Raw genomic sequence first — 23,279 nt, forward strand, 5'->3', positions numbered from 1 at the left:
GTTTGTGCCTTCAAATGCACTTGAAGAACCAGTGAGACTAGATAAAGAAAATAGTGATTATGAACGAGGATGAATATGGCCGCCAGGGCAGGGGGAATCTACAACCACCAGGGCAAAGAAGGAAATCGGCCTCAAATCTACAAAGCCAAAAGTGAAAGAACGAGTTGGTTGAGGAACAGGACCCTTTCTGTTAGATCGATGCCGTCTCTAAAGGAGCACATTAAGTAATTACGCGATCAACGACATGAACATCGTCGTGGGCCCCATGCAGAAAAACAAGGAGCACCTTCGCCCCTGTATGCCTTTCCATGGGCAGAAGAAACTACACATGCAGACGCGGGCCACTAGAGGAAGGTCTGTGCGGTCGTTTGAATACTGATCCTAACTCCACGAGACCCAAACACGCTAATAGAGCCGCCTTAGGATGACTTGACGCCATCCCATGTCGAGACTTGGTCGTTCCTCCGGTCTGGAAGGCTTGGTTACATGGACGCCAAGATAATCGACATGCTGCAAAGTGTGGATTTGCCGGGATTGCCATGCATCCTTGGTACAATCGCTGATCTTCTGCGGCAGTCAAGCAGAGTCAGGGAGGATCCGTCTTCGCAGCCACACGGTCATTGTCTCCGGTAATAATGCGAATTGTAAACTCACTTAGCAGTTGAAGTATTCGCTGAGGCGGGATCCAGCAAGCTTGTTCCTTGAGACAACCTAATACGTAATTTCGTGCCCAGCTTTAGAAAAGGAGAGGGCGTTGGGCGACGACATAAAGTGATAACGTTAAGGGAAGAAAGAAACAAGGGTCGGGAGAGGAATAGCCTCAATTGCAAGGGCCGGTAACGCCCATGTGGATGTTACAACTAGGAATATTTGACCAATGGTGGCGCGTTAATCCATCACATATGGTTCTGTACCAAAAAACTCTGTACCTGTACAGTCGGTCCCGGTCCGCCAGATCCATATTTGTTCTTTTTCTGGATTTACGGAACGTGGGGTTGTTTGAGAGCTTGGCAACTCGTCCCTGCATCAAGTTGCAGTCTTCGAGACGCCGTCACGCAACAAGACTCCGTGAAAAAACAAGGGAACGAAGCAAATGCCAAGATTCTCAGCTTGGAAAAGAAACTTGGACACAGAGTCGCGCATTTCTTCGGACATTGATTGAAGAGGTATTCCACCGGACTCAGCAGCTTCGACGAGGCAAAGTTGAGTGCACAAAACTCCCACACGGCTCCTATCCCACCATTGATCTACGGTCCCCAGTTCCAGACAAGTAACAGCATGGAGTATGGTCTAGCGCATACCCTTCGGTGCACTTGATGTTGCCGCCTTACTTTAGGAGATTGCTAAGGAGGCGTCGCTGTCACTTCTCTCTTACATTTCTTTTTGCTGTTGAAAGGCTGCACATCGACTCTTGTGCTGCCAAGAACTCACGATGACGCGCGTTCCAGAAGTTTAGGATGCCATTGACGTTCCTTGGCAGTCCGGGCACACAGATATGGCGCACTTTTAATCCAGCCACACGTTCCTGTCATCAAAGGATAGCGAGGGGTTTTATTGCAGAGGTATCCCACACGTTAATTCAATGTATCATGGAAACTCGCCATGTGGTCGGGAGTTTGTGCTGATAATTTAGATTCGCACCAGCTTTCCCCAAAGGGAACAATAGCCGTGAACCGGCCCGCCCCCACACTGGTAATTCCCCTACGACAGACAACGCATCCCTTCTGGGACATGTTACTGAGCCAGCTGTTGGGGGTAGAACTGTGGTAGAAAGACACTGCGTCATTTACTGAGCATTACACTTTTTCTCACAATGAGGATCTTGGATGCTTATAATTTAGTGGTTAAGGTTATTCAAATTTGTCTAGTGTTCTTGCTAACACTAATCTCTCGCCTTATTCTACTCAGGTTATTACTGTATTGCACACCAAGCGTTCGTTACCGGGCATGTCTCAACTGTGTGGTTTGCTCTTTGCATTCACCAACGTGTTCAGTAACAAGATGGCTTGCGTCATCCTTTCGGTATTCGCCGATTACGCACTACATCAGCCCATACTAGACCTTGGCATAGAAACTATTTCGACAGCTAAGCTAGGCCTACAATTTCACATGAGTTCTTCTGCCGAGGTCAATAAATGGCTGTGGAGTTGATGTTCCCGCCCAGTCTTTCTTTCCTTGGCCATAAGGAAAGGGAGCTGCTTTGTCGCCTCTTGAGCTATTTGATGTATTCATGTTCAATCATTTGCTCTATCGTGTACAGATAGCCGTTTCGTTTTCTTTTATTACATCAACCCGCTCTTTTTGTTTTCTTTTTCTTTTCATGGACAGTATGCCCATGTCTTTTTACTGGGGTTTCTAGTAGGCATTTTATTTGTGGGACTTCCGACGTTGCGGTGTCTGTGGGGGAAAGGACCGGATAAGTGGTGTAGAACTTATCAGATCGTTTCTTCGCCTGTCTCATCTTATTTTGCGTTTCTTCTCTCCAGCTTTCTTCGTCTTCTGCCCTGAATTTTGTGACAAGTCGGGTGCCACAACCGTGTTTCATATCAACTGTGATCGAACAGAGGATATGAACCTCTGCCCAAGCCACCTATACTACATGCTTCTCTTATGCTTCATTGAACCCAATCAGTGATGACCAGCGATGACACAACTGGGCAGAACCAGCTAGCACTAACTAAGGTAGTACAAACGGAGCAAGAGTGAAGACTTATAGGTTTTTCATAACTTGTTTTTTCATTTATCGTGGCGTATGCCCTGGCTCTGTAATTGCTGCAAGAACTGGTTTTGTCTTATTAGCACAACCCCTGCCCATCCTTCAATGAAATGTATGTTGGCCTAAGTTAATGGTTGGCGCAGGCTAATCGAAACAACTCTTGTCATTTTCCCGGTAAACTGGCCGATGATTCCAATGAGTTTTCAGTTATCAGAATGTAGGACGAAGCTGAAAGTGCGTTGACGGATACAGTGACTTGCCAGGAATTCCAGATGCGTCTGCGAGATTCATTTCTCCTTCCTATCGCTCGCTTGCTATGCTTTCATTAATAAAATGCTCTAGATAAACCCTACACTTGCGTTCGCTTGCTCAACCTTTCCAAAAGACCTTCCATCTAACCTGTTAAGACCATAATCAACCGCCAAATTCGTAGTAGGATAACCAAACGGCTAGTGTCTGGCATAGTCCTTAATGGCAGGCTCACGTGTGACCTTATTGGGGTACATCAAGACGTTCTTCGCGGCGTCTCCTAAAATAGCCTCTGTCGCCTGTATCTCAATCATGTCCAGCTTACCGGCAGCTGGATCCCCACAGACCTTCTTGTTAATTCTTTCCATCTTTCCAGGTCCTTCGTTCTCAAGAGCGTCTTTCAAGAGGGCAAATGCCAATGAGTTGTACAGCATGCCTTCATGGGTGACCGCCCCCCCAGCTGGTGTTCCGGGACAGGCTCTCTGTACCTCAATGTTTGACACTTCAACCCCGTGCTCGTCTTTGAGAAAGGCCGAAGCTCCAGGACCAGATTGGGGCTGCACAACTTCGTCCGTTGCACTGAATACTGATGTAGTTGGAACTATGCATATCCGATTAATTTCAAGTTCCCATTGAAACACGTGTTTGAGGGCGTCATCTTACCGTAGGCGCTATCGCCTCCCATCGCACGCAGAGTGCGCACGAACTGAGAGTCGTACATCTGTTGATAGACGCTTGGCGTGCAGCCGATGATGACCGCAGGCGTCTTGCAAGCAAGAAATGCCTCCGTCGTTCCGTGAAAGTCGGGGCTCATTGCCACTAAGTCTGTGACCGCGTCCCTGGTGCTTGGCCAGTACTTGAGCGCCCACTGCACGTTCAAGTTTCCCTGGCTCCAAGCCACAACAGCTGGCTTCTTGCCTGTTGAAGTTTGGACGTAGTTTATGGCGTATGCGACGTATTCTGAGTTTTCTTGGGCATCGCCGAGTGATGCGTCTGGGATATTGACCCACAGAGGATCAGCAAAGTCGGATTTGGCGAGAAGAGGGCCCAGGTTCGCGCGGTATGTCGATCCTGCCATTGCAGCAGTACCAGGTATAAGGATAACTGGTTGTTTATTTGATGACGCGGAGAACGTTGCGGGGAAATAAATTTTGCTTCTGAGTTCTTTCTCCGACATCGAATATGGCGCATCACGATCAGATCTCTTGGGGTAGATCCGGGTCTTTGGGTCGGCGTTGGCATTCTTGATGGAGTTCATGCCGTCTCCAAGAAAATTGTTCAAAGCCTCGACATCGGGCTCTAGAGGTTGTGATTCTATTGCAATTGTTTGATTGCTGTTAACGAGATTAGGAATTGCCGCATCCGGTTGATCAGAGATGGGCCGGGCAACAACATTCGTTAACCCTAGGGCAAACAAGATTGCAATAGCGTACGTAATCTTCATGGTTGGTACTGATATAGAGGAGTTGTTAGATCACGTCCTTTTGAAATTCGATTCAACAGCGGGCGAATGAAAGGTATAAATCCATTTTCCTGTTGCTGTTTCCTCCACTGACGGTGAAACGGACATTAGGAGACCCCGGCCTCGCCCTTTGACTTCAACGAAGCTTAAATCCTAGTTTCTGTCTTTTAACTTGTGATGTCATTTGATCACTATACACATGAAGAATTGTCCGATGTTTGGTGCACAGAGCAGAAACGACAAACCGCCATTTCGGAGCCGGTAGGAGGCTGACGTCGCATGCTGGCAAGATGTCAACCGATGCACACACCACCATGTCTAGGCCCGTAGGCCATATTGAGTCACCACAGCGACTACGCAAACACAAGACTCATCCCTCCCAGAGGATTTACGAACGGCCGATTCGGGTGTCCAATCAGATTGCCTAGAAGTACGAAATGTGTACCATTGTAAGGGCCTCTCGGCATCTTGAATCGGCAACGAAGGGTCACGCTTCAGATGATGGCAATTTGAACAAAAAAAGCTTCACTTACACAGTACGTCGATAATGGTTCACATGACATCATGGTCTGTGACTGGTCCATGCGGTTCTCGGGACATTGTCCAAAATAGGCTATAATGAGGGGCTTTACACCGATCTTTTGGAGAAATAGAATGGTCGAAAAGATTCTGGCTGTAACGTGGGTATCTTGTTATCTGTTCAGAGAGTTTTAAACTAGGGGCTGCAAGTCCCGGGCCCCAGATATTGGGGAATAAATTTCTCCCAGCGAGACGAACTCAGGCCCGCAACCCGTCAGCCGCTCATGACGTGACAGAACTTTGATAAGACTTCACCTGTACTTCCAAGAATTTCGAGCTTATAGACCAACTGTGTCTCTTTCCAGTTCGCTGGTGCTAGAATGTGTCGGGAATACGTTCGTGTTAACAAATACCGTCAGGTGTCCCGCTCACGTAGTTGGTAACACTCAGTTGGCCGGCTGATGAGCATTTGGGTCATTGGTTCACGACTTCACGACAAGTGCCCTCTCACCTCTTTTTCGGCTCTAATATGACGAAAGTGAATGACAGCATAAGCCAAATGATACCGAGCGTTCCGTAACCTCTTTTGGGTTTCAGAACGCTCGGCCGGTCTGCGGTGTCATCCCAAGTTCATGGCCCTCTCTGCCTCGGTAACGTATTTGAGCGAATCAGAAACAACTGTGAACGAAAATCTCTATGCGATTCCAACCGGATATCCGAAACTTTGATTTCTAGCCACCGGGTTGTTATCATGTTCGTAATTCGAAGTTGCTCTGCTGCTAAAACGATATTTTATCTTACGTGCCTCGTTTCTGTTGTGAATCTATTAAGCAACATCTGCGTCTTCTTCGATGAGAAATCGGGAACAGGCCCACATGAGCTGCAAAGGACTCATTTCTGGCTGTGTGCAATATGTCTAGCTTCGACTCAACACTAAAGTTGAGCAAACGCTTGCGGGGCCGACATTCAAACTTCGCAGGCGGCTGCTTTTTCAGTGCTGGCTTCTTTCAGTGCTGCAAATCTTAACAACTCGTGAGATTGAGATCCGCTCCACGTTCGAGAAGCAATTCTAGAAGTCCAGTAACTCCAATCATACCATGAATCTTCTCAGTCACATCGTTGTTGCCCCCTACTCCGGTATCATACAGCCGCGCTTATCTGACCACGGACTTGTCAAACTTGACAGAGTTGATGATAAAGTCCTATTTGTAAGTTTCTTTGCGGATGGTGACGTCAAGTCGACTAACCACTGCATTGATCGCCAATTTAACGGGTTTGGCATCGTCGTTAAGAATAAAGACGACTGTGGGAGCCTTTCCCTTTCGAATGCCCTGAATAAGCCCTCGATTTCTAATCACTTTCACCTCTTCTCGGTTCTCCGACTGAAACATTCTGGATCCTTATAATCATTGTCCCTTATTGGGCTTTCTGGCAGGAACATACAAGCCATGATGACTTCTCTGGAAAGAATCCTTATCAAGCATAGTGTGAATTGTCAACATTTCTGACTGTCTTCCGCACGAATGAGCTTTAGAGTTCCCAAGCACGACGGCGCTACAGTTTGGCCTCGGCTCATGCAGAGGACCACAGAGTGCTTGATCTTGATGTGAAAAAATGGCGAAAATTCCGACCCCAATGGTACCAGATGTTAGATACCGAGAAAAGCTACGGGTTCATCTGGCCCTCTCCTCCTAATTGTCAATAACAAGGTGCTTTTGAGGACCGTCGAAAGCTGCCAGAAGACCAATGATACTGTAAGACGACTCGATGACATAATCAGCACCCACCCCGGTTACCCGCCCCCATCCAGACAGGGATCTGGGCGCCAGTGCCAGGTCCGGCAGGAATGAGGTCAGCTCTTGGCAATCCTAGGTCGTCGAAAACGCCAGCGAGTCCCCAAGCTTGATCGCAAATTGACATCACTTCGATCTGCCATCTGATTTCTCAACTACTCCGCAGCAATCTTTCGTTGCGGCTTCTTGACGTTGTTTCCTTTGCACGTCTTCAACTCCCTTTCAGTGATGCTCAGAATTTCATAATGTCCAACGTTCTCTCCCTTCTAGGCTGGGCCTTTCTGCCCAACGTAGGCGCACCCACACCCCCTTGATCGAGCTGTCCATGACCACGAAGACTGACTTCCTCGCAGCTAGTTACTGGCTGGGTGCAATCAATCTACTACGGCATCGCCATCCGCGCCGGCGACCCTAAGCCGCAACCCGGTTCCGCCAAATATGCAACTCACCGTCGTCGAATCCACATCCTCGTCGTCTCCTTCTACCTCCTCTACACCCTCATCGAGGCCGACCGCACCCTTCGAGTGCAGGGCACATTCTACACCGACCTCGATGTCGCCGTCAACGCTCCCGTGCGCATTATAAAGTCCCGCTTCCGCCGTCTCGCCGCCGTCTACCACCCAGATAAGGCGGGCGCCGGTGGGGACACGGGCGCCGCTGCCGCGCGCTTCATGCACCTCAAGACCGCCTCCGAGACACTCTCGGACTCGGCCCGCCGTTTTGCGTACGAACGCTTCGGCCCCGAGGTCGGCGCCTGGCAAAACTGCAAGACCATCCACGAGTACGTCTCCCGCGGCATCTTCCAGGGGACGATTCCGTATTACGGCATTGCGGCCGCTGCGACGTACGGGTTGGGCTTGCTGGGATACCTCGATTGGGGACGGTACTGGCGCTGGGTGGTTCTCGTCACATTCTTCGTCGCGGAGCTGATCGTCGTCACGCGTCCCGAGATGCCGCCCTTCCTCTCCGTCCTCAACACAGTGCTCAGTACGGCCCTACGTCGCCCGCCCTACTTGCAGTTTCAGCTCGTTTCTCTGGCTCGCCAGGCCGCTGTCACGATATACATCGCCTTTGGCCAGATCGGGCCACTCATCAACCCGCAGGGTCAGGCGGCGCAGAAGGCGGCTGAAAGCTCGGCCGCTGCGGTCGACGAGGGTCTGCAGCGGCTTGAGATGATTGCGCGCGGTCTGGACGGCGAGACAAGCAGACTGCTGGAGATGGAGATGACCCCATTCGCGGGCGACAAGGAGGCTCTGAGTAGCGTCCGTTCCAAGGTCAGGGATTGGCTTGTACAGAACACCATTCGTGCGGACCCAATGGTTAGAGATGCTATTGGCAAGTCGTTCCAGAAGCGAAGGGTCGATGCACCCGCAGGTGCGAAAGGCAACAGATAGAGATGATAAACATCAAGCGTAAGATTACTAGAGGGTTGCTACACAAGCATACTACAGGGAACTTGTACCTGATTCTCATTGTTAGTTAACGAGATCTTGCCATACGTTGGTGAAGCTACCACTGTGATTGATTTGACCGGGTGCCGTGGTGGCCTAATGTGACCGGCTGTGTCCAAAGGAGTATTATACAACAATTTCTCGCACTTGCATACAAATAAGCGAGTGTTTAGCAATGAGCGAAGCTTCACTGGATATAAATGTGAGAAATATCAATATCGCGAAATGTTGAAAGTGTGGCGTTTGTGGCTGATATGTGGCTCAACTCAGGACCGAAAATCTCTCAGTCTGTGGCCTTCGGACGAGGAGATCGTCAACAACAGCGAGAGGAAACTTTAGGAAACCAATTAATTGACTCGTTCCATTCATTCGCAGTCTGAAAATCGGAGTCCAAGGGCGAAAGGCCTCGGAGTCACAATGGCGGCTTCACCGTCATGGCACCTCCTCCCAACCGACTTAATCGAACATCAAATCGGTCAGATTGACCTCTTAACAGCCATGTACCCCACCGAAGAAGAAGTCACAATCGAAAAGGAATCAGAACATACTCTCACGCTCCTCAAAACCCACCTTGAAGACCCGTCATCATCACCACCGTCTTTCACCAGACCCCCGCAGATCACTGTTCTGCTCACCCTCACCATCGCCGAACAAGAAGATTCATCAAGTCCGAAGACGTTGCAGCTAGACATCAATGTGCCATTTTCTCATGATGCAGAAAATACACCAGAGGAGGCGCCGCAGATCAAAGTTCGCATATGTCAGCCAGCATGGCTGAGCCGGGCGGCGACGGCGCAGCTTAACGCAAAGATCCCGGAGGGCGAGGAGGATCTGTTCAGTACGATCGAGGTCGTCAAGGACTCGGCAGCGGAGTATCTTGAACAAGCAAAACTCGCAGAAGCCGAGTCCCTCAACCCTGGCGGCGGAAACGGCGGCGGTGACGGAGAGCCCCTCGTCCGGGTGTGGTTCTACTTCCCCTCCATCTCGACCCGGTCCAAGCGCGACGACTTCATCATCAACGCGCCGGGCTACAACCTCACCGGCTTCCTCTACGCCGGGAAACCCGGCTTGTTGTGCCTTGAGGGCGGGTCGCAAAAGATTGACGACTACATGAAGTTCATCAAGACGGAGAGCTGGGGCGACATCCCCGCGCATCACAAAAAGGTTAGCGAGAGGCATCGCGAAAAGAACATCGCGACGCGGGTGTTTTCGGACATGCAGGAGATCACGGACTCCGTGGGCGAGAGGCGAGGCCAAAGGGCGAATCGGGGCGATATGAAAGCCGTAGAGGGGTGGTTGGTGGAGCGCGGGCTAGGGGATGCCTTTGCCAAGGTATTGATGTAGTCAGGGACTCGGGAGCAGGAGGCGGTTTCGCCAATGACTTGGTCGACCCAGGATGCGAGGACAAACAGTGAATACCAATGGCTTTCTCGCGGTCAAAACAATCGTTTGTGACTGATTGTCATCAGAAAGCCCCTGCCGCATGCGAAAACAGGCCAGGCGTGGCGGGTTAAGAAATAGATTAAGCCTGTAACTTGACGACCCGCAGGTTTTCAACACCAATCTATCGGTGTGTGGTCCTCCCATACTTCTATGCCGATTCGAAAGAAAAGTAGTAGCATCAGATGGCAGATTGCATCCAGCCAGTCTCACCGGAGAATCTCGACGAAAGCGAAAAACATTCATCTATAACACTAACGCCCCATGCACACCTCTATATCGGCAATCGACACAACATTTACAGTCTCTGACGCCCCCTCGTCTCGATAGGAATCAGACACATCCCCACAAACGCCGCCAGGATCAACGCACCCGACAGGTAAATCGGCGTCGTCGTCCCATCGCCGGGCATGTTGGCCGCCAACACGGGCGCCAACAACCCCATGGCCCTGTTCAGAAAGCTCGCCACGCCCGTGCCGGCCCCGCGGACGGGCGCGGGGAAGATCTCCGGGGTGAAGGCGTAAAGCACGCCGTACATGATGTTCTGCGAAAAGGCCTCGACGCACGAGAAGAAGAGCTGCGACGCGGGCGAGGTGCCAAACTTTACAAACATGAACAAGAAAATGGCCGAGATGAAGGAGGAGCACGCGAGCGTGCCGCGGCGGCCTAGCCAGGGGGATTTGTGGTCAACGAGGTAGGCCGCGAGCAGACTGCCCGGCACGCCGACGGCAGAGGTTATGGCGTAGGTGCGGTATGTGTCGGGGGTGATGGGCGTCGCCCCGGCGTCGGGGGAGTCGTCGGGCGGAGGGGCCGCGCCGCCGTGCGAGAGGTATTGCGGGAGGAAGGCGTTGAAAAGCGGGTAGCCCATGCCAATGGTTGCCCAGACGAACCAGACGATGATGGTCGCGAGGCCAAGGGTGCGAGTCTTGAAGAGGGGGCGGAGGCGGTCTGCAGAAAAAGCCTTCATCCTCTCGCGGAGAACGTTCGTAGTTCTCCCTGCCCCTTGGAGCATACTTGCACGGCTGCTTCTGGAGCGCCCCTGCTCGTCGTCGTCCACCACACCGTCCACTACGGCATCGAGGACTTCCTCTGTGAGCCAGGTCTTGGCGCCATTGCGGGAAGCTATGCCGTGGACGACGGCGATAGCTTCGGATTGGCGGCCCTTTGTGAGCAGGAACTTTGGCGACTCGAAGAGGCGAAACACAAAGAACCGCACAACGAACATGACAAACGTGATTAGCCCAATCGTCAGCACGAACCGCCGCCACCCTTGATCGGCGGGCCAGTTCGCGATGAAATACCACGCCGCCAGCGACGAGGACAGCTGTCCCACGGGCCACCACACCGACAGCAGCGTCAGCAGGCTGCTCGACGCGTCCGGGAGGAACTCGAGGAACAGCGCGCCGTCGACGGGGAGGTTGCCGCCGACACCGAAGCCAAGAGCCGCGAAGAGGACATTTACCCAGCCCCAAGTCGGCGCGAAGGCCAGCAGGATGCCAAAGACGCCTGTGATGAGGAGGGTGAGGTTGAAGGCGACACGCCGGCCGAGGACGTCGGAACCGATGCCCCAGACGAAAGAGCCGAAGCAGAGGCCGAGGAAGATGGACGACGTCGTGTAGCGGACGCGTTGTTCTGAAATGCCAAACTCTGCAGAGAGAGAAGGAAGGGTAAGAGCAACGCCCTGGGGGCGTTAGTATATCTTCTGTTGTTGCTCAAAAGAAGCAGAAGGTTGCTGGTCAACTTACGTGCATCCACAAACTGGAAACGACAGTTAGTAAACTTCTCATCCAAGACAAAAGTCCGCTGAGTTTTTGAGACTTACTTATCCGCAAACCATCCGAATCCGCACAAAACGAAGAGCTGCCAGTTGTACCTCCCCATCCCGATATCCTGAATCGCCTTGTTGACAAGCTTCGACTTCACTGTCCACCTCATCAGCACCCGAGGGTCTCACTTGACACTCTCATTCCTCAGCGTCCGGGAACAGTTCACAACTCACACTCGTACTCAGTCCACTGCCCCTTCCCACCTCTCCTCACCTCTTTCCTCAGCCCCTCAATCGTATACTCGGCGGCACTCATCTCGAGCATCCCGGCGCTCTCGCCCTGGTCCTTGCCATCGTCCTCTGCGGCATCATCGTCGTCGTCGTCGTCCTGGCTTGGCCGCTCCTCAAACTCGCATTTGCCGGTCCGCGCCGAATGGCTGTGCAAGTGCGCCTCTTCGAGCGGCACCACGACGCCGATGTAGTCGTTGACCGACTCGGGCCGGTCCGACGTCAGGCGCCGGAAGATGGAGCGCAGCATGGCGTTTCGTGGGGCCGGTGTGCGGCGGTCGAATGAGTGAGAGTCTGAGGCGTGATGTACGTGTGTCAACGAGATAGCGCCGGCATGTGACGTATACGCGTGATGTAGGTAAGCTGTGAAATTGTTGTGTCTAGTCGTCGTTTGCGGTCGCCGATGAATCCGCCGTCGTCGTTCACCTCTTTAACCCGTTAAGCCGGGTTGGTCTCACTCCCAACACAGTCTCCAAACGTTCAATTCTGAGCCTTCCACTAAATTTCTCCGTCTACATTTTTCAATGAAATGGGAAAAATGAGCTCAACGGTGAGAGACGAAAAAGCTCATAGAATACAAGTGATGCAACAGTACAAATATAAGAGATGATGGATGAGATGAATTGGTACGGAACACAGTGTTGCCTTCCTACTGCGCTCGTAAGGGGTGTTGTGCGTCGTGCCGTAACCGGGACACCTGACTTAAAGAAATGCACGCTGTGCCTTAGCGCACTTAGGTAATCCCTCCATGTGTCCATAGCGCGTCGGGATCCGAGCCACAGCGGACCGCGGCTGCTATGGAGTTACCCTATGCTCCGGAAATAGCATGCTGGAGCCCCGGCAGCACTAACAATCTTTAGTGTATGATAATGCAATATCTGTTAGTGGTAACGGGAGGCTCGGGGGTCTGTGAAACGGTTGCATCTCTCGGTCACGGGCGGGAAGCAGAGGGTCAGCTAGTGTGGGGGAACCCTGTCATCTGCCCTGGCTCTATGCATCTCATCATCATCGTTGAGGTCCCTTGATTTTGTGCACGAAATATCGAGACAGCTTTCAGCTCAACGCTTGCTTGAATGCCAACCTGATGAGCTGTAACCAGGATTGAACTCATTCAAAGGAATGTTTCGTGACTTAGACCACGTAGACTAACCAGCCTGATAATCCAATCCTGCCCTTGTAAGAAGCTTTAATCCAAGAACCTGTCGCCTTGAAATCCCACACCCTTGTACCAAAACGCCCCAAAGTCCGCTACCGAAGACGCCAAATCCTCGTCTATTCCGCCATGAATGCTTATTTGAGAACGTCAGATTCGCCTTACATCCTTCAGATCAACTCTCCATCACCATCATCTGCTCCATCTTCCTCCTCTTCCCAGTCCATCGAAGCAGCCCGCCTCTCAGCCTCTCGCTGTACCTCAGCAAGTCCCGACAGCTCGGCAACGTAGTCCTTCTCCAGCAGCGCCTTCTTTACGAACTTCCAGCCGTCGTTCCGGTATGCCTCCAGAACCGGGGGACCACAAGCGCTGCAGCACGGGTATGACTCTCCACGGATAACCTTGTTGCTGAAGTTGTGCAAGGCGCCACGGACGGTGTGGGGTACCAGTCCCAAAGCGTGGTCAAGGGGGTCTTTCTCGTCATTCGATGTCTGGGGTGCCGGTGCGTGTTGTTTGAGAGGATGCTGGAGAAGACTTGCGAAAAGCTCGACGAGCAGTGCTGAGGCGATCGCTGCTACACCAGGGCGGGTGACCGTGCATTGCTGGTCCAGAGTCTGGTCCTTTTGGGACTAAACCAAAGTCAGTAGGAGTTCAGCATCATTAATAGGTGATACTCACATCAGCCGGGGCGACAACGTCGTTGCAGAAATAGCAACCAAGCGTCTTCCGCTCTGTATCCTCTGGCTGGGCGTTGTCGGGTTCAGCGCCGTGACGCATTACCACAAATGAGTCGAACCCGAGTGCTGCGTTGAGCACAATCTTGCCGGCTGCCTTGCCCAAAACGCTTGGGAGCCATCTTGACTCCCGGCTGTCCATCAGAAGGAAGATGGCATCGTGGTCGTCGATTAACTGCTTCAACTTGTCGTAATCCGCCTTACTTCTAGCCTCATCCGTGAAGGGATGGCCCAGCATGGGAACGGAAAGAACATGGCCTTCGCTCTCGACACCGGGATAAATCCTCTTCAGGGCCTGGGCAGCCCGCGGCGCTTTGTGCCTGCCACCTTCCAAGCAGTCCTCAAACTCGAAAAGTGGCTGGCGTACGGGATTCGAGTATGATACACGTCCGTAATCTACGAAGGTGATCTTGCGAACGCCCCAGCCCATGAGATTTCTGGATACGTAGCTGCCGAGCGTACCAGCTCCCAGCAGTAGACACTTGGTGGACTTGATTGTGTCCAGGTCCAGGTTTGGCGAAATCCGCCATTTCATGAGTTTGAGGTTCAGATCCACGGATTGGTCTGCCAGTCGTGTAGGGTCCATGTACTCGCCGAGGTTCGCGATCCTGGCCCGGAGCTTGCCTTCTCCATCGCGCTCCCAACCAGTTACTTTGGGCATCTCCGAGACCGCAAGAGGCTCTACCGGGTCCATCTCCAAAGGCAAGATGATGCTTCTAGCTGCATGTCTGCTTGATCTGATGTCCCGGTAGCACAGGATCTGTACCTTCGTCAGGCGGAACCGCTGTCGGATAAGCCACAACAGGTTGCGTAAAGGCCAAGACGGGTTCTCGGGGTACGTCGACGGATCAACAAACGCGACGTATCGGTCCTCCTCAGCAACATCGTCAAAGAAGCCGTTCTCGAAGTCTCCGAGGTTGGCAACCTCCCACACGTAGCCAAAAGCGTCGTTGAGGTCGTGGAGATCGCTGTTTGCATCTTTATCCAAATCGCTAACATCCACACCCCGGGCCTTCTTGGCGAGGAAGAAGCCGTTCTGCCTCTTGTCGCGGTTCGCTTGCCAAGTGCCCACGCGGTCGACCAGCGCGGTGCTCTCCTTAGGGTCAAGGCGGCCGATCGGGCCTGTGCGCTTCCACTGGGGGTCTGAATGCAGTGCTGGAAATGCGAACCAGTATGTAAACTTATACTTCTTCAGGTCGGCGTACGAGAGGATCGTGAAGGACGAGAGGAGGGAGGGAACGGAGTAGATGGTGCCGTCGTTGATGGCGTCCCAGACCTGGAGAGCTGGCGTCAGCTATATGTGTAGGTTCCTCCTGAAGCCACGATTTGAGCTTACGTGTCTTGCTGCAAGCTTCAACATAGCTTGCTTGTCGGTGTTCTTGAAGTCTTCGATCGTGTTGACGTTCTTGATCCAGCCCTCAGCGCGGACATGCTCGTCGTTGGGCCTGCTCTCCTCATCAGTCCTGACGTGGTCAACATGAAGCAGATCTCAAGCTCATCGCGAGCACCTTACTGGTCGCTGGTAAGTGCGTTGCCTAGGATTGACATCTTGCAGCTCTGGCCCGGCTCGACCGGCAGGGTCGTGTACTGGCCCAGCACGCGGCGTGCCGAGTCGTCAAGTTTGTCATGCTCGAGCTTGGAGGAAAAGAGGGCAGCGTAGAACGGGAGCTCGATCTCGGAGGAGAACGGCGCATATTGGATCGCTGCCATGGCGGGCAAGCAGGGGTGGTGGGCGCGCACTATCGGACGCGGGATTGGAATGGGAGCACTATTCGCAAGGCGATGCGCCGGAGGTCGGGTCTTGAAGTGCGCTGCAACGTTGATGCTGAGAGACGTCTAAGTTTCTGGAAAGCTTCGGTGGAACGGGTATGTAGGAGTAGAATTCTTATTCGGGCGCCGCTCTGGGTCGAAATGACTCAAAAGGTTCAAGGCCCTTACGATGCGACGGAACAGGCAGGTCGCACTTCCAGATGGACTCCGGACAAGCGGAGGGTCCGGGCGAAGTCGCTAGCAACGGGAGGATGCTTGGAAATATCGGGTTGGAAAGAGTCACCTGTGCAAACAGTCAAATCACGCCTTGTCTGGATCAACGAGTCACGAGAACAAGGCGGATGAGAGCTTCCTCGGGAGTAAGATGGTTGTCTGACAGATGAGGCATGATAGGTAGGGCAGCAGCTCCCCTCCAGTGTTCCCCTCCAGGCTACCAGCTGCCCAGCTGGACTCCCAAGGTGGGGGAGCTCGTGCACGGGGTTATTGTGTCATGCCCTGCAGGTCCCGCCGGCTAAACCCCGGAGGATCTTGGTCCGAAGGACGCGGGGTGAGGAGCCCGACCGATCGGACCCGAAACGGAAACCCCCTTTACGCGTGGAGACGCGTCTTATGCAAGGAATCCGCATCGCGGCTTTCCAATTGGATATTGGTTGCCGGGTTGACTTGCAAACCTTGCAGTACGCAGCCAGCAGTCCGGCATTCGTCGCAGTTCTGAACGTACACTTACAGAGAGACAAACCCTTTGAACCTCTATCCAGATTTCTGCAATTAGAAAGCCAAAGTCTCAGTCGAGATGCTCATCGGAATCTGCGGCGGTGAGTTTCCCATGGAGTTGAGCCAAGCTCACCCGCCATGTATGACAAAAGGGCATCTCTAACACCCAACAGGCATATGCGCCGGCAAGAAGACCGTCGCCAAGTACTTGGTCGAGCACCACGGCTTCAAACTTCTTCGTCTGGAGGACCCTTCATCAAGTCCACCGCGGAATGAGACTCCGGCATACAATGCTCCGCAAGTACCGGAGCCGGAGTTCGCACCATCCACCACCGGCAACGACGAGTCGGAAGCTCAGCAGCAGACTTCATCCAACAAGAAGAGCAAGAAGAAGAAGGTTCCTGTTTGCTTCATCTGCAAACAAAAGGGCCATGTTAAAACAGACTGCCCCCTCCCAAACCAGGAGACTGCCATCGCCGTCAACGGCAACAGACCTGAAAGCCCGGCGAGAGAGGCTAGTCAGTCATATATGGTCGGCACCTACTCCATAGTGTCGAGGAACTCCCATCCTCACCCACCACCCACCAATGGCTTCCACGCCCCAGCCTCCAACGAACTTGCTTTTGCCTCCGCCGAGGCCCTTCTGGACTACGTCACAACCCGCTGGCAGTCCCGCTTCGTCACGACTGATGTGCACAACGAGGCCATTCTCGACACCCTCTCTCGCCGCCCCTTCTTCATGCTCATCTCCGTCGACGCCCCCTTGACTATCCGACACGCCCGCTTCCGTGCTCTGCACAACCCTCACTGCACCCTCGAGTCCTTCGCCCTCGCCTCAGATAGCCACCTCTACGACCCGCATGAGGGCCTGCAACCCCTCATCTCCCGCGCCACCGTCCGCCTTCTCAACACGTCGTCCTCTCTCGCCCACTTGTACGCTACCCTCGGTAAGCTGCAGCTCGCCGACCCGGTCCGTCTGCGGCCCAGCTGGGACGCCTACTTCATGTCTCTCGCGGAGCTCGCCTCGCTACGTTCAAACTGCATGAAGCGCCGCGTCGGTGCGGTGCTTGTTGGCCGCGAGAAGCGTGTCATTTCCACGGGCTACAACGGCACGCCCCGCGGTCTGCAGAACTGCTCTGATGGCGGCTGCTCGCGGTGCAACTCGGGAAACTCGTCCGGTGTCGGCCTGGCAACATGTTTGTGCATCCACGCCGAGGAAAACGCGCTGCTGGAGGCGGGGCGCGAGCGTATCCGTGAAGGCGCCGTGCTATACTGTGATACATGCCCGTGCCTAACCTGCAGCATCAAGATCTGTCAAGTTGGCATCGAGGAGGTGGTGTATGCTCATGGTTACAGCATGGACACGGAAACGGCGGCGGTGTTCGCGCAGGCGGGAGTCAGGCTGAGGCAATATATTCCGGTGAGTTTCCTTGAAAATTTTTCCATAATTGAGGTGGCTGACAGAAAGACAGGCGCCAAACGGTTTGATCCACCTTGAAAACCTGGAAAACTTGGAGCTCTATTAAGATCATGAATTACCTTGAGTCAAGGAGAACCTTGATGGCCCATGTTTGAGTTGGTCACGCAAGCCAGCCCCATAAAGCGATATGAAAGATAATGACATGAGATTCAACGCAATACTTCATACGTGAACAAGTTTATGTTTCCACACGCCCCGCAATCAACTCTACACCCGCGCTCGTGTTGTCGCAGCGACTAGGCATCGGTCGAATTTGAATGATTGCCAGTTGTGTCAAGTGTCTTGCAGATGAGATCTTCGCTTTTTGCAGTCAATAGCGACTAGGACTCTGACGATGATACCCAGTCCTCAATCGAGGATCAAAAGTTAGCAGCGGCCCGAGCCGTCAAACCAGCCTGATCTACTGGCCATGCGAGATCGCGCCTTCCGAGTCACGATGCTCCAAGCTCACATCCAACGGTGTGGTATCACTAGGTTTGCGTGTCAGAAACATGTCTTGTTTCACGGAATGTCTGCATAGTGGCCAGTGATTAGAAGTTACCTCGTCGGAAACTTCGTCCGAATGCCTCTTCCCAGGAGTGCCGACCTTCGCAACCTCATTCGAATGGCCGTCAAAAGCTTTGGTTGTTGATCAGACTTCAGGGGCCTGTCAACTTTGAGACCAGGTTCTGACAACTAAAGAGCCATCAAAATTCAAAAATCTGATTGGGTTGCTTTTTTTTTTTTTTTTTTTTTTTTTTTGCAGATTGGGCCAAAACTCTAGAGGTGCGCGCATCTCCGATGACTGCACGAAGGCTTAGATTCCTGGATGGAATCAGGCGACCAATTTAACCTTCATACTGAGGTGTTTCATGCCTATTCCTCAATACTTGTGATGGTAGTGTCATGGTTGACGGTTATATCGACAACGTACTGCACGTCTCAGAAGAGCCAAACTCTGGAACTGCTGACGACTAGGGCTCCGAACTGACGAAAACACCTTGATGGCAACAAGTACATAATCCTCGGGTCGTATCTCAGGTTCGTTAAGCCAAACACCTTTTGACTAGACTCTAAGCTATAATCGTTGTTGCAAAGTCAGCGTCGATCAAAGTTGCATTAGCTTTCAAAAGTAACTTGAACAATAATAACTTGAACTTCCACTATGCAGTACCAGTCGTTCCTTACTTCCAGTTTAGCCGCCGCCACCGACGTGTACTCCTTCGCCTTCGGGCTTTCAGGGATTGCTCTCAGTATGGTAAGACACATGAGTCCGCCCCTTGATAATATTGAGCAAACTCTTATGATTTCTGCTCCGTCTCCCATATCACATCGCAGCATTCACCGAGTCCAAATAGCTAAATACTCCTCTTGGATGATTAGGGTCCCGCCCTTGCTCAATCGGCCTCCCTCTTGTCCGACGAGAGGTTTGATAACCTTGAGAGGAAGCAGAGAAGGAGCAAGTCGATCAACTCCAGTGATTGCCAGGTCAAAAAGGAGAAACGGGCTACTCGCTGACGCCGCGAATGCGGATGACGAGGAAGAAGAGAAGGAGCAATGGGAGACAACGTGCACGTCAGTCGATTCCGCCAGCTGTCAAGTGGGAAAACGGGGCGAGCTTGCTGTGGCCGGTCTGGACAACGAAGCGGAGGCTTGAGCACCTACCTACAACTACAGTGAAATGATCATAGACCATGGACGAAAACGATTGGAACATCACACAGAAAGTCGACGCAGAAAATCAATGACGCGAGGTAAATGGGGTTTGTTTGCCACATGTTGAAGACTTAGACCGCGATGTAGTCTCCCAAACCGTGAACACCGGACCTAAAGACCCCACCACCCCCGGCCTTCCACCCGCTCCGCCAAGCTCCGAGATCATCAATGCCAAATGCGACAGTCCCCAGACCCACAGCGCGTACCACCACGGCTCCCCCCTCCCGGTCTTACCCTCCGTAGTCCGGTCGGCCAGCACATCTCTCCCACATGCTTCTGCAAGCTCTCCCTGACTCTTGCATCTTTTTGCATATTTTCCCCTGACAGTCCTTTGACCGACGCCCTTCGCGGTCCGCCTTGCTTGGGCAATAATGTCACCGCATCAACGTCAAAGTTCTGGCCGAGCAACCCCCCGCCAAGCCGGCACTCGCACTCGCACCGCCACATCACCCACCTCTTCCCGATCAAGGACCGAAAGCTGACATGCCTGCCCAACACACGTCGTGTCCCAGGCCTCCGGGGCAGGCGGACATGCCCTGCAAGCTGGGGTCACACCACCGCACCCACGCACAGAGATTTCCTAATCGCTGGATATTCTCCGGCCACTGCCGCAGCTTTCGGCACTGGTGGTCGCTGAGGGCTGCATTGTTGGCCGATGGCTTGGTTCCGCCCGCGTACGAACCGGCACTACCGCCTCTCCTTCTCCCACTTCCCGCTGACGATCGCATGGTCACTATTGCTTACTACATCTGCACTGCTCGTACGCAGGGCTGGAGTGTATTTTCAGAGAGGAAAAACTTGGAATTAGACACATGTTTTGACAAATCCAGGCTAATCTTGATCCAGAAACGCCCACCCATTCTACGTGTCGTATAAAAGACCAGTAAACAAGAAATGCCAATCCGATGGAGAGGAACGCACCGAACAAAACATAAAAAAGGTATTGGCTCCCCAGACAACTCCGACCCAAGCCACGAACGAAAAACTCCCATGAAATGCCTCCTCCTGTGCCGATAAACATGTTTTCCTTCCGAAGAATCGCTTTGTGAACCGATTAATTAGTGGTAAGAAGAAAACGTGTGTATGTGTGTGTGTGTGCCCGGAACTCCGTCCCTACAGCAAGGTGGTGTGGCTGTCATACGAGTGGGGTGATCCTGCGCAGGACCATAAGCGCCCATAGTCCTCGCCGCCCTACACCCGCGGTAGTCATTAGGGGACGTAAGATAACGCGACAGTCGAGTAAAATCCTCGGGAAAGCCAATAGAATGTGTAAAATGACGTTGGAGGCTGCGGCGCTTGGCTTGGTGCACTCGTGTCGACAAGCGCCACGATGCAGCCTTTCGCCGCGGCGATTGGTAGCACCCGCTGCTGCCTGTGCCTTCAGCCAGCCCAAGAAGCCGATTACAGCCCAGAGTCGTGTTTGGGCCACTGTGCTGTCGGGTAGTACTTCCTCCACGCATCGCAAGTTGGTGCGATCGACGACAAGTCCATCTCTTGAGCGATCTCGTCCTTGCGCTCGAGGAACTGGACGCTGAGACCCATGCTGACATGCCAGGCAATGTGGCAATGCATAAGCCAGGCGCCCGGGTTATCCGTCTTGAAAGCGATCACCATCCACCCACTACCGGGGAGTTGCGCGACGTCTCTGCGAGTGGGGTTGTCAAAGTTCAGAGTCTCCGCGCTGGTGAACGCCCCATCGCCGGTGCCAAGCAACAAGAAGTCGTGACCGTGAAGGTGGATGGGGTGCGGGAGAGCGCCGCCGTTCTCAATGACCCACCACGTCCATGCATCAGCCTGAGGGATTTCAATGATGTTGGCACGCGCCGGCCAGGATGTGTTGCCCTCGGCGACGTACTCGAGGGTGGGCTTGTCCCACTGAACGTCGATGTCGTTACCATTGACCTTCCAGCGGAAGACCTTGGTGCCGTTGATCTCCGGCTGGTCCAGGACAATATCAAGAATCTTCTTGTTCGGGTCAAATTCGGATTTGGGTGCGGTTCTGGAGAGGATGGGAGTAAATCCCGTGGTGTCTTTGCAGCCTAGGTCTGCGGGAGGCGTGCCCTGGTCGACGGGGAGTCTATCGGGAGCCCCATCGTAGAAGAAGACGGAGGCGGGGTATGGGTTCCTGGACTCTCCGCAAAACCCACCTCCACCGATGGTTGCGTTAAACCAGTAGTTTTCGACCGCCTTGTCGGCTTCAATAATGACATCGTACCGCTGACCGACTGTCATGAAGAGACTGTCTTTTGTGACAGGCTTGACAGGGACAAGATCGGTGGCAATGACGGTGAAGTTGTGGCCAACCATGGATACCGTGAAAGTATTGTCCACAGAAGTGTTGATGAGTCTGAGAAGGTGCTTCTTGCCCGGCGTCAACCTGGTCTTCTGGTATTGACCGCCCGCGCCGAGTGGGTTGATGTTCTTGCCGTTGAAAAGAATGTTGTCGCTGGCTGGTGGGGGCCCGTTCGACACGAGTTCGGCCTGGCGCTCAAGATGGTCTGCAGTGTCGTAGTACCAGTCGCTGATCACGTATGGGCCGAGATCGATGTCGTAGTCTGCAGACGCCGGGCCGTTGATCTTGATGGCGCCTGCAACGCCATTGCCGTACTGGGCGGAAAAGTGGCTGTGATACCTACAGCTGGCGTGTTACCAAGTGGATCCCAAATCTTCAACAACAAAGAAATGTGCTTACCAAGATGTGCCGTACTGCGTCAGCTGAAAAGAGTACGTCTTGCTCTGACCAGGAGGAATGGGGCACTCGGTGACACCGTTGGCGCCATCTTGGTCGTTCTGACCACGCAGGTGCATGCCATGCCAATGGAAGGAGGTGCCATTGTTCTGGAGTTGGTTGTGCACATGGATCTGGACAAAGTCGCCCCAGTCCGCTTCGATCGTCGGCCCGGGGAATTGGTTGTTGATCAGCATGGCGGGCTTGTGAACTCCATCCGGTGCAATGTCGGTCAAGTTGCTAAGAGTGAAGTCGAACTACATAACTGTTAGTGCATACGGCGACACAGCCTGAAGAACCAAATGCCTACCGTTCTCAACTTTCCCTGAGGTGGTGTGAGAATCTCAAAATCCGAGTCGAGGTTGAAGTCTCCGTTCCAGCAAGCTCGGTTGCCAGGTCCATTAGAACCACAACCTGCTTGCCTTGGTTCGGCTGAACGAATGGGGTTGGCCTGAACGAGGGAAGCAAGGAAAACAGCCCCGAGGCTGGAGCTCATTAAGGTAGAAAACATGATGAACGTGAAAGCACAAGACAGGTAGGAGATGAGTGACTGAGTTGTTAGTCCGGGTTAGTGATCTGAGTTCTCGTCGAGGTATCCGACGGATAGAGCGTGTTATATACACCTTGTGTATCAACACAATGCCTCGGATTAGACGTTAGCCTCCTTTGGGACGACGAAATCAATAGTCTCGGTTCTCTTGCATGTCCAAAGACGCAGAGTAGCGTACAGTCTTCTAGGCATGCCATGATGCGAGTGAGAGGGAGACGTGTGAGTAGAGGTGAGGTGCATCCACCCCTGTCCCTCGAGCAGTGATCATGCCTCCTTCTGACATGGAGGGAACAATAAGCCAGGGCCCGTTTGTAGTGGGGACGATCGTGCGGTATGGAGAAAACGGTGTGTTTGTTGCACCATGTGGAGGTAGATGGAACATGCTTCAGGTCAACGTCGAGCCAGCCATACCGTGCATGGGAAATGTGCAGGATGGAGAAGTCGGTTGTGAACAGTTTTGGGTGAGGCTGAGCGCTGGCTTGTAAAGGGGGGGCAGTAGCCAGGCAGACGGAAAGCAACAGACTTGGTTTGGGGGGGGGGGGGAGCGGATCATGTCAGATCCCCAAATTGGGCCCAAGATTTGCCCTAATGACACTAACCTCTCTGCCCTACGGATATGAAGGACAGCAAGCTTTTGACTGGCCCGTGGGATGGAGGCTGAAGAGAGGTGAAGGATGAGGCTGACGGGCCACTTGAAGGCAGACCGTATGCCATGTCATGATTCGGTACCCACGGATGGGCATATCATTTGCCGAAAGGTTTGCAGTGCATC

General features: G+C 53.1%; 7 protein-coding genes across 7 annotated transcripts; 3 read left to right on the plus strand and 4 right to left on the minus strand.

The window, feature by feature from the left end:
- Positions 1–3,165: 3,165 nt before the first annotated feature.
- On the minus strand, positions 3,166–4,409 carry ColSpa_09281 (lipase B; the record flags this gene model as incomplete). The annotated part of the gene is made up of 2 exons (XM_049275493.1): positions 3,166–3,551; positions 3,629–4,409. The coding sequence occupies 2 exons, from the start codon at positions 4,407–4,409 to the stop codon at positions 3,166–3,168; spliced, it is 1,167 nt and encodes a 388-aa protein (XP_049131450.1).
- Positions 4,410–6,984: 2,575 nt separating this feature from the next.
- On the plus strand, positions 6,985–8,133 carry ColSpa_09282 (chaperone protein DnaJ 11, chloroplastic; the record flags this gene model as incomplete). Its single annotated transcript, XM_049275494.1, has 2 exons — positions 6,985–7,029; positions 7,093–8,133. The coding sequence occupies 2 exons, from the start codon at positions 6,985–6,987 to the stop codon at positions 8,131–8,133; spliced, it is 1,086 nt and encodes a 361-aa protein (XP_049131451.1).
- A 474-nt stretch (positions 8,134–8,607) lies between these two features.
- ColSpa_09283 (RWD domain-containing protein) lies at positions 8,608–9,534 on the plus strand (the record flags this gene model as incomplete). The annotated part of the gene is made up of 1 exon (XM_049275495.1): positions 8,608–9,534. One exon carries the CDS (start codon positions 8,608–8,610, stop codon positions 9,532–9,534), a length of 927 nt encoding a protein of 308 aa, XP_049131452.1.
- Positions 9,535–9,928: 394 nt separating this feature from the next.
- ColSpa_09284 (putative MFS-type transporter) lies at positions 9,929–11,565 on the minus strand (the record flags this gene model as incomplete). Its single annotated transcript, XM_049275496.1, has 3 exons — positions 9,929–11,311; positions 11,376–11,388; positions 11,453–11,565. The coding sequence occupies 3 exons, from the start codon at positions 11,563–11,565 to the stop codon at positions 9,929–9,931; spliced, it is 1,509 nt and encodes a 502-aa protein (XP_049131453.1).
- A 1,441-nt stretch (positions 11,566–13,006) lies between these two features.
- On the minus strand, positions 13,007–15,280 carry ColSpa_09285 (ubiquitin-like protein ATG12; the record flags this gene model as incomplete). The annotated part of the gene is made up of 4 exons (XM_049275497.1): positions 13,007–13,465; positions 13,515–14,846; positions 14,907–15,033; positions 15,084–15,280. 4 exons carry the CDS (start codon positions 15,278–15,280, stop codon positions 13,007–13,009), a joined length of 2,115 nt encoding a protein of 704 aa, XP_049131454.1.
- Positions 15,281–16,133: 853 nt separating this feature from the next.
- ColSpa_09286 (deoxycytidylate deaminase) lies at positions 16,134–17,580 on the plus strand (the record flags this gene model as incomplete). Its single annotated transcript, XM_049275498.1, has 3 exons — positions 16,134–16,155; positions 16,228–17,474; positions 17,527–17,580. The coding sequence occupies 3 exons, from the start codon at positions 16,134–16,136 to the stop codon at positions 17,578–17,580; spliced, it is 1,323 nt and encodes a 440-aa protein (XP_049131455.1).
- Positions 17,581–20,630: 3,050 nt separating this feature from the next.
- On the minus strand, positions 20,631–22,468 carry ColSpa_09287 (laccase; the record flags this gene model as incomplete). Its single annotated transcript, XM_049275499.1, has 3 exons — positions 20,631–21,861; positions 21,922–22,214; positions 22,268–22,468. 3 exons carry the CDS (start codon positions 22,466–22,468, stop codon positions 20,631–20,633), a joined length of 1,725 nt encoding a protein of 574 aa, XP_049131456.1.
- Between the last annotated feature and the right edge of the window lie 811 nt (positions 22,469–23,279).

Source organism: Colletotrichum spaethianum, assembly GCF_022836535.1.
Source record: "Colletotrichum spaethianum MAFF 239500 DNA, contig27, whole genome shotgun sequence".
Taxonomy (NCBI): Eukaryota; Fungi; Ascomycota; class Sordariomycetes; order Glomerellales; family Glomerellaceae; genus Colletotrichum; species Colletotrichum spaethianum.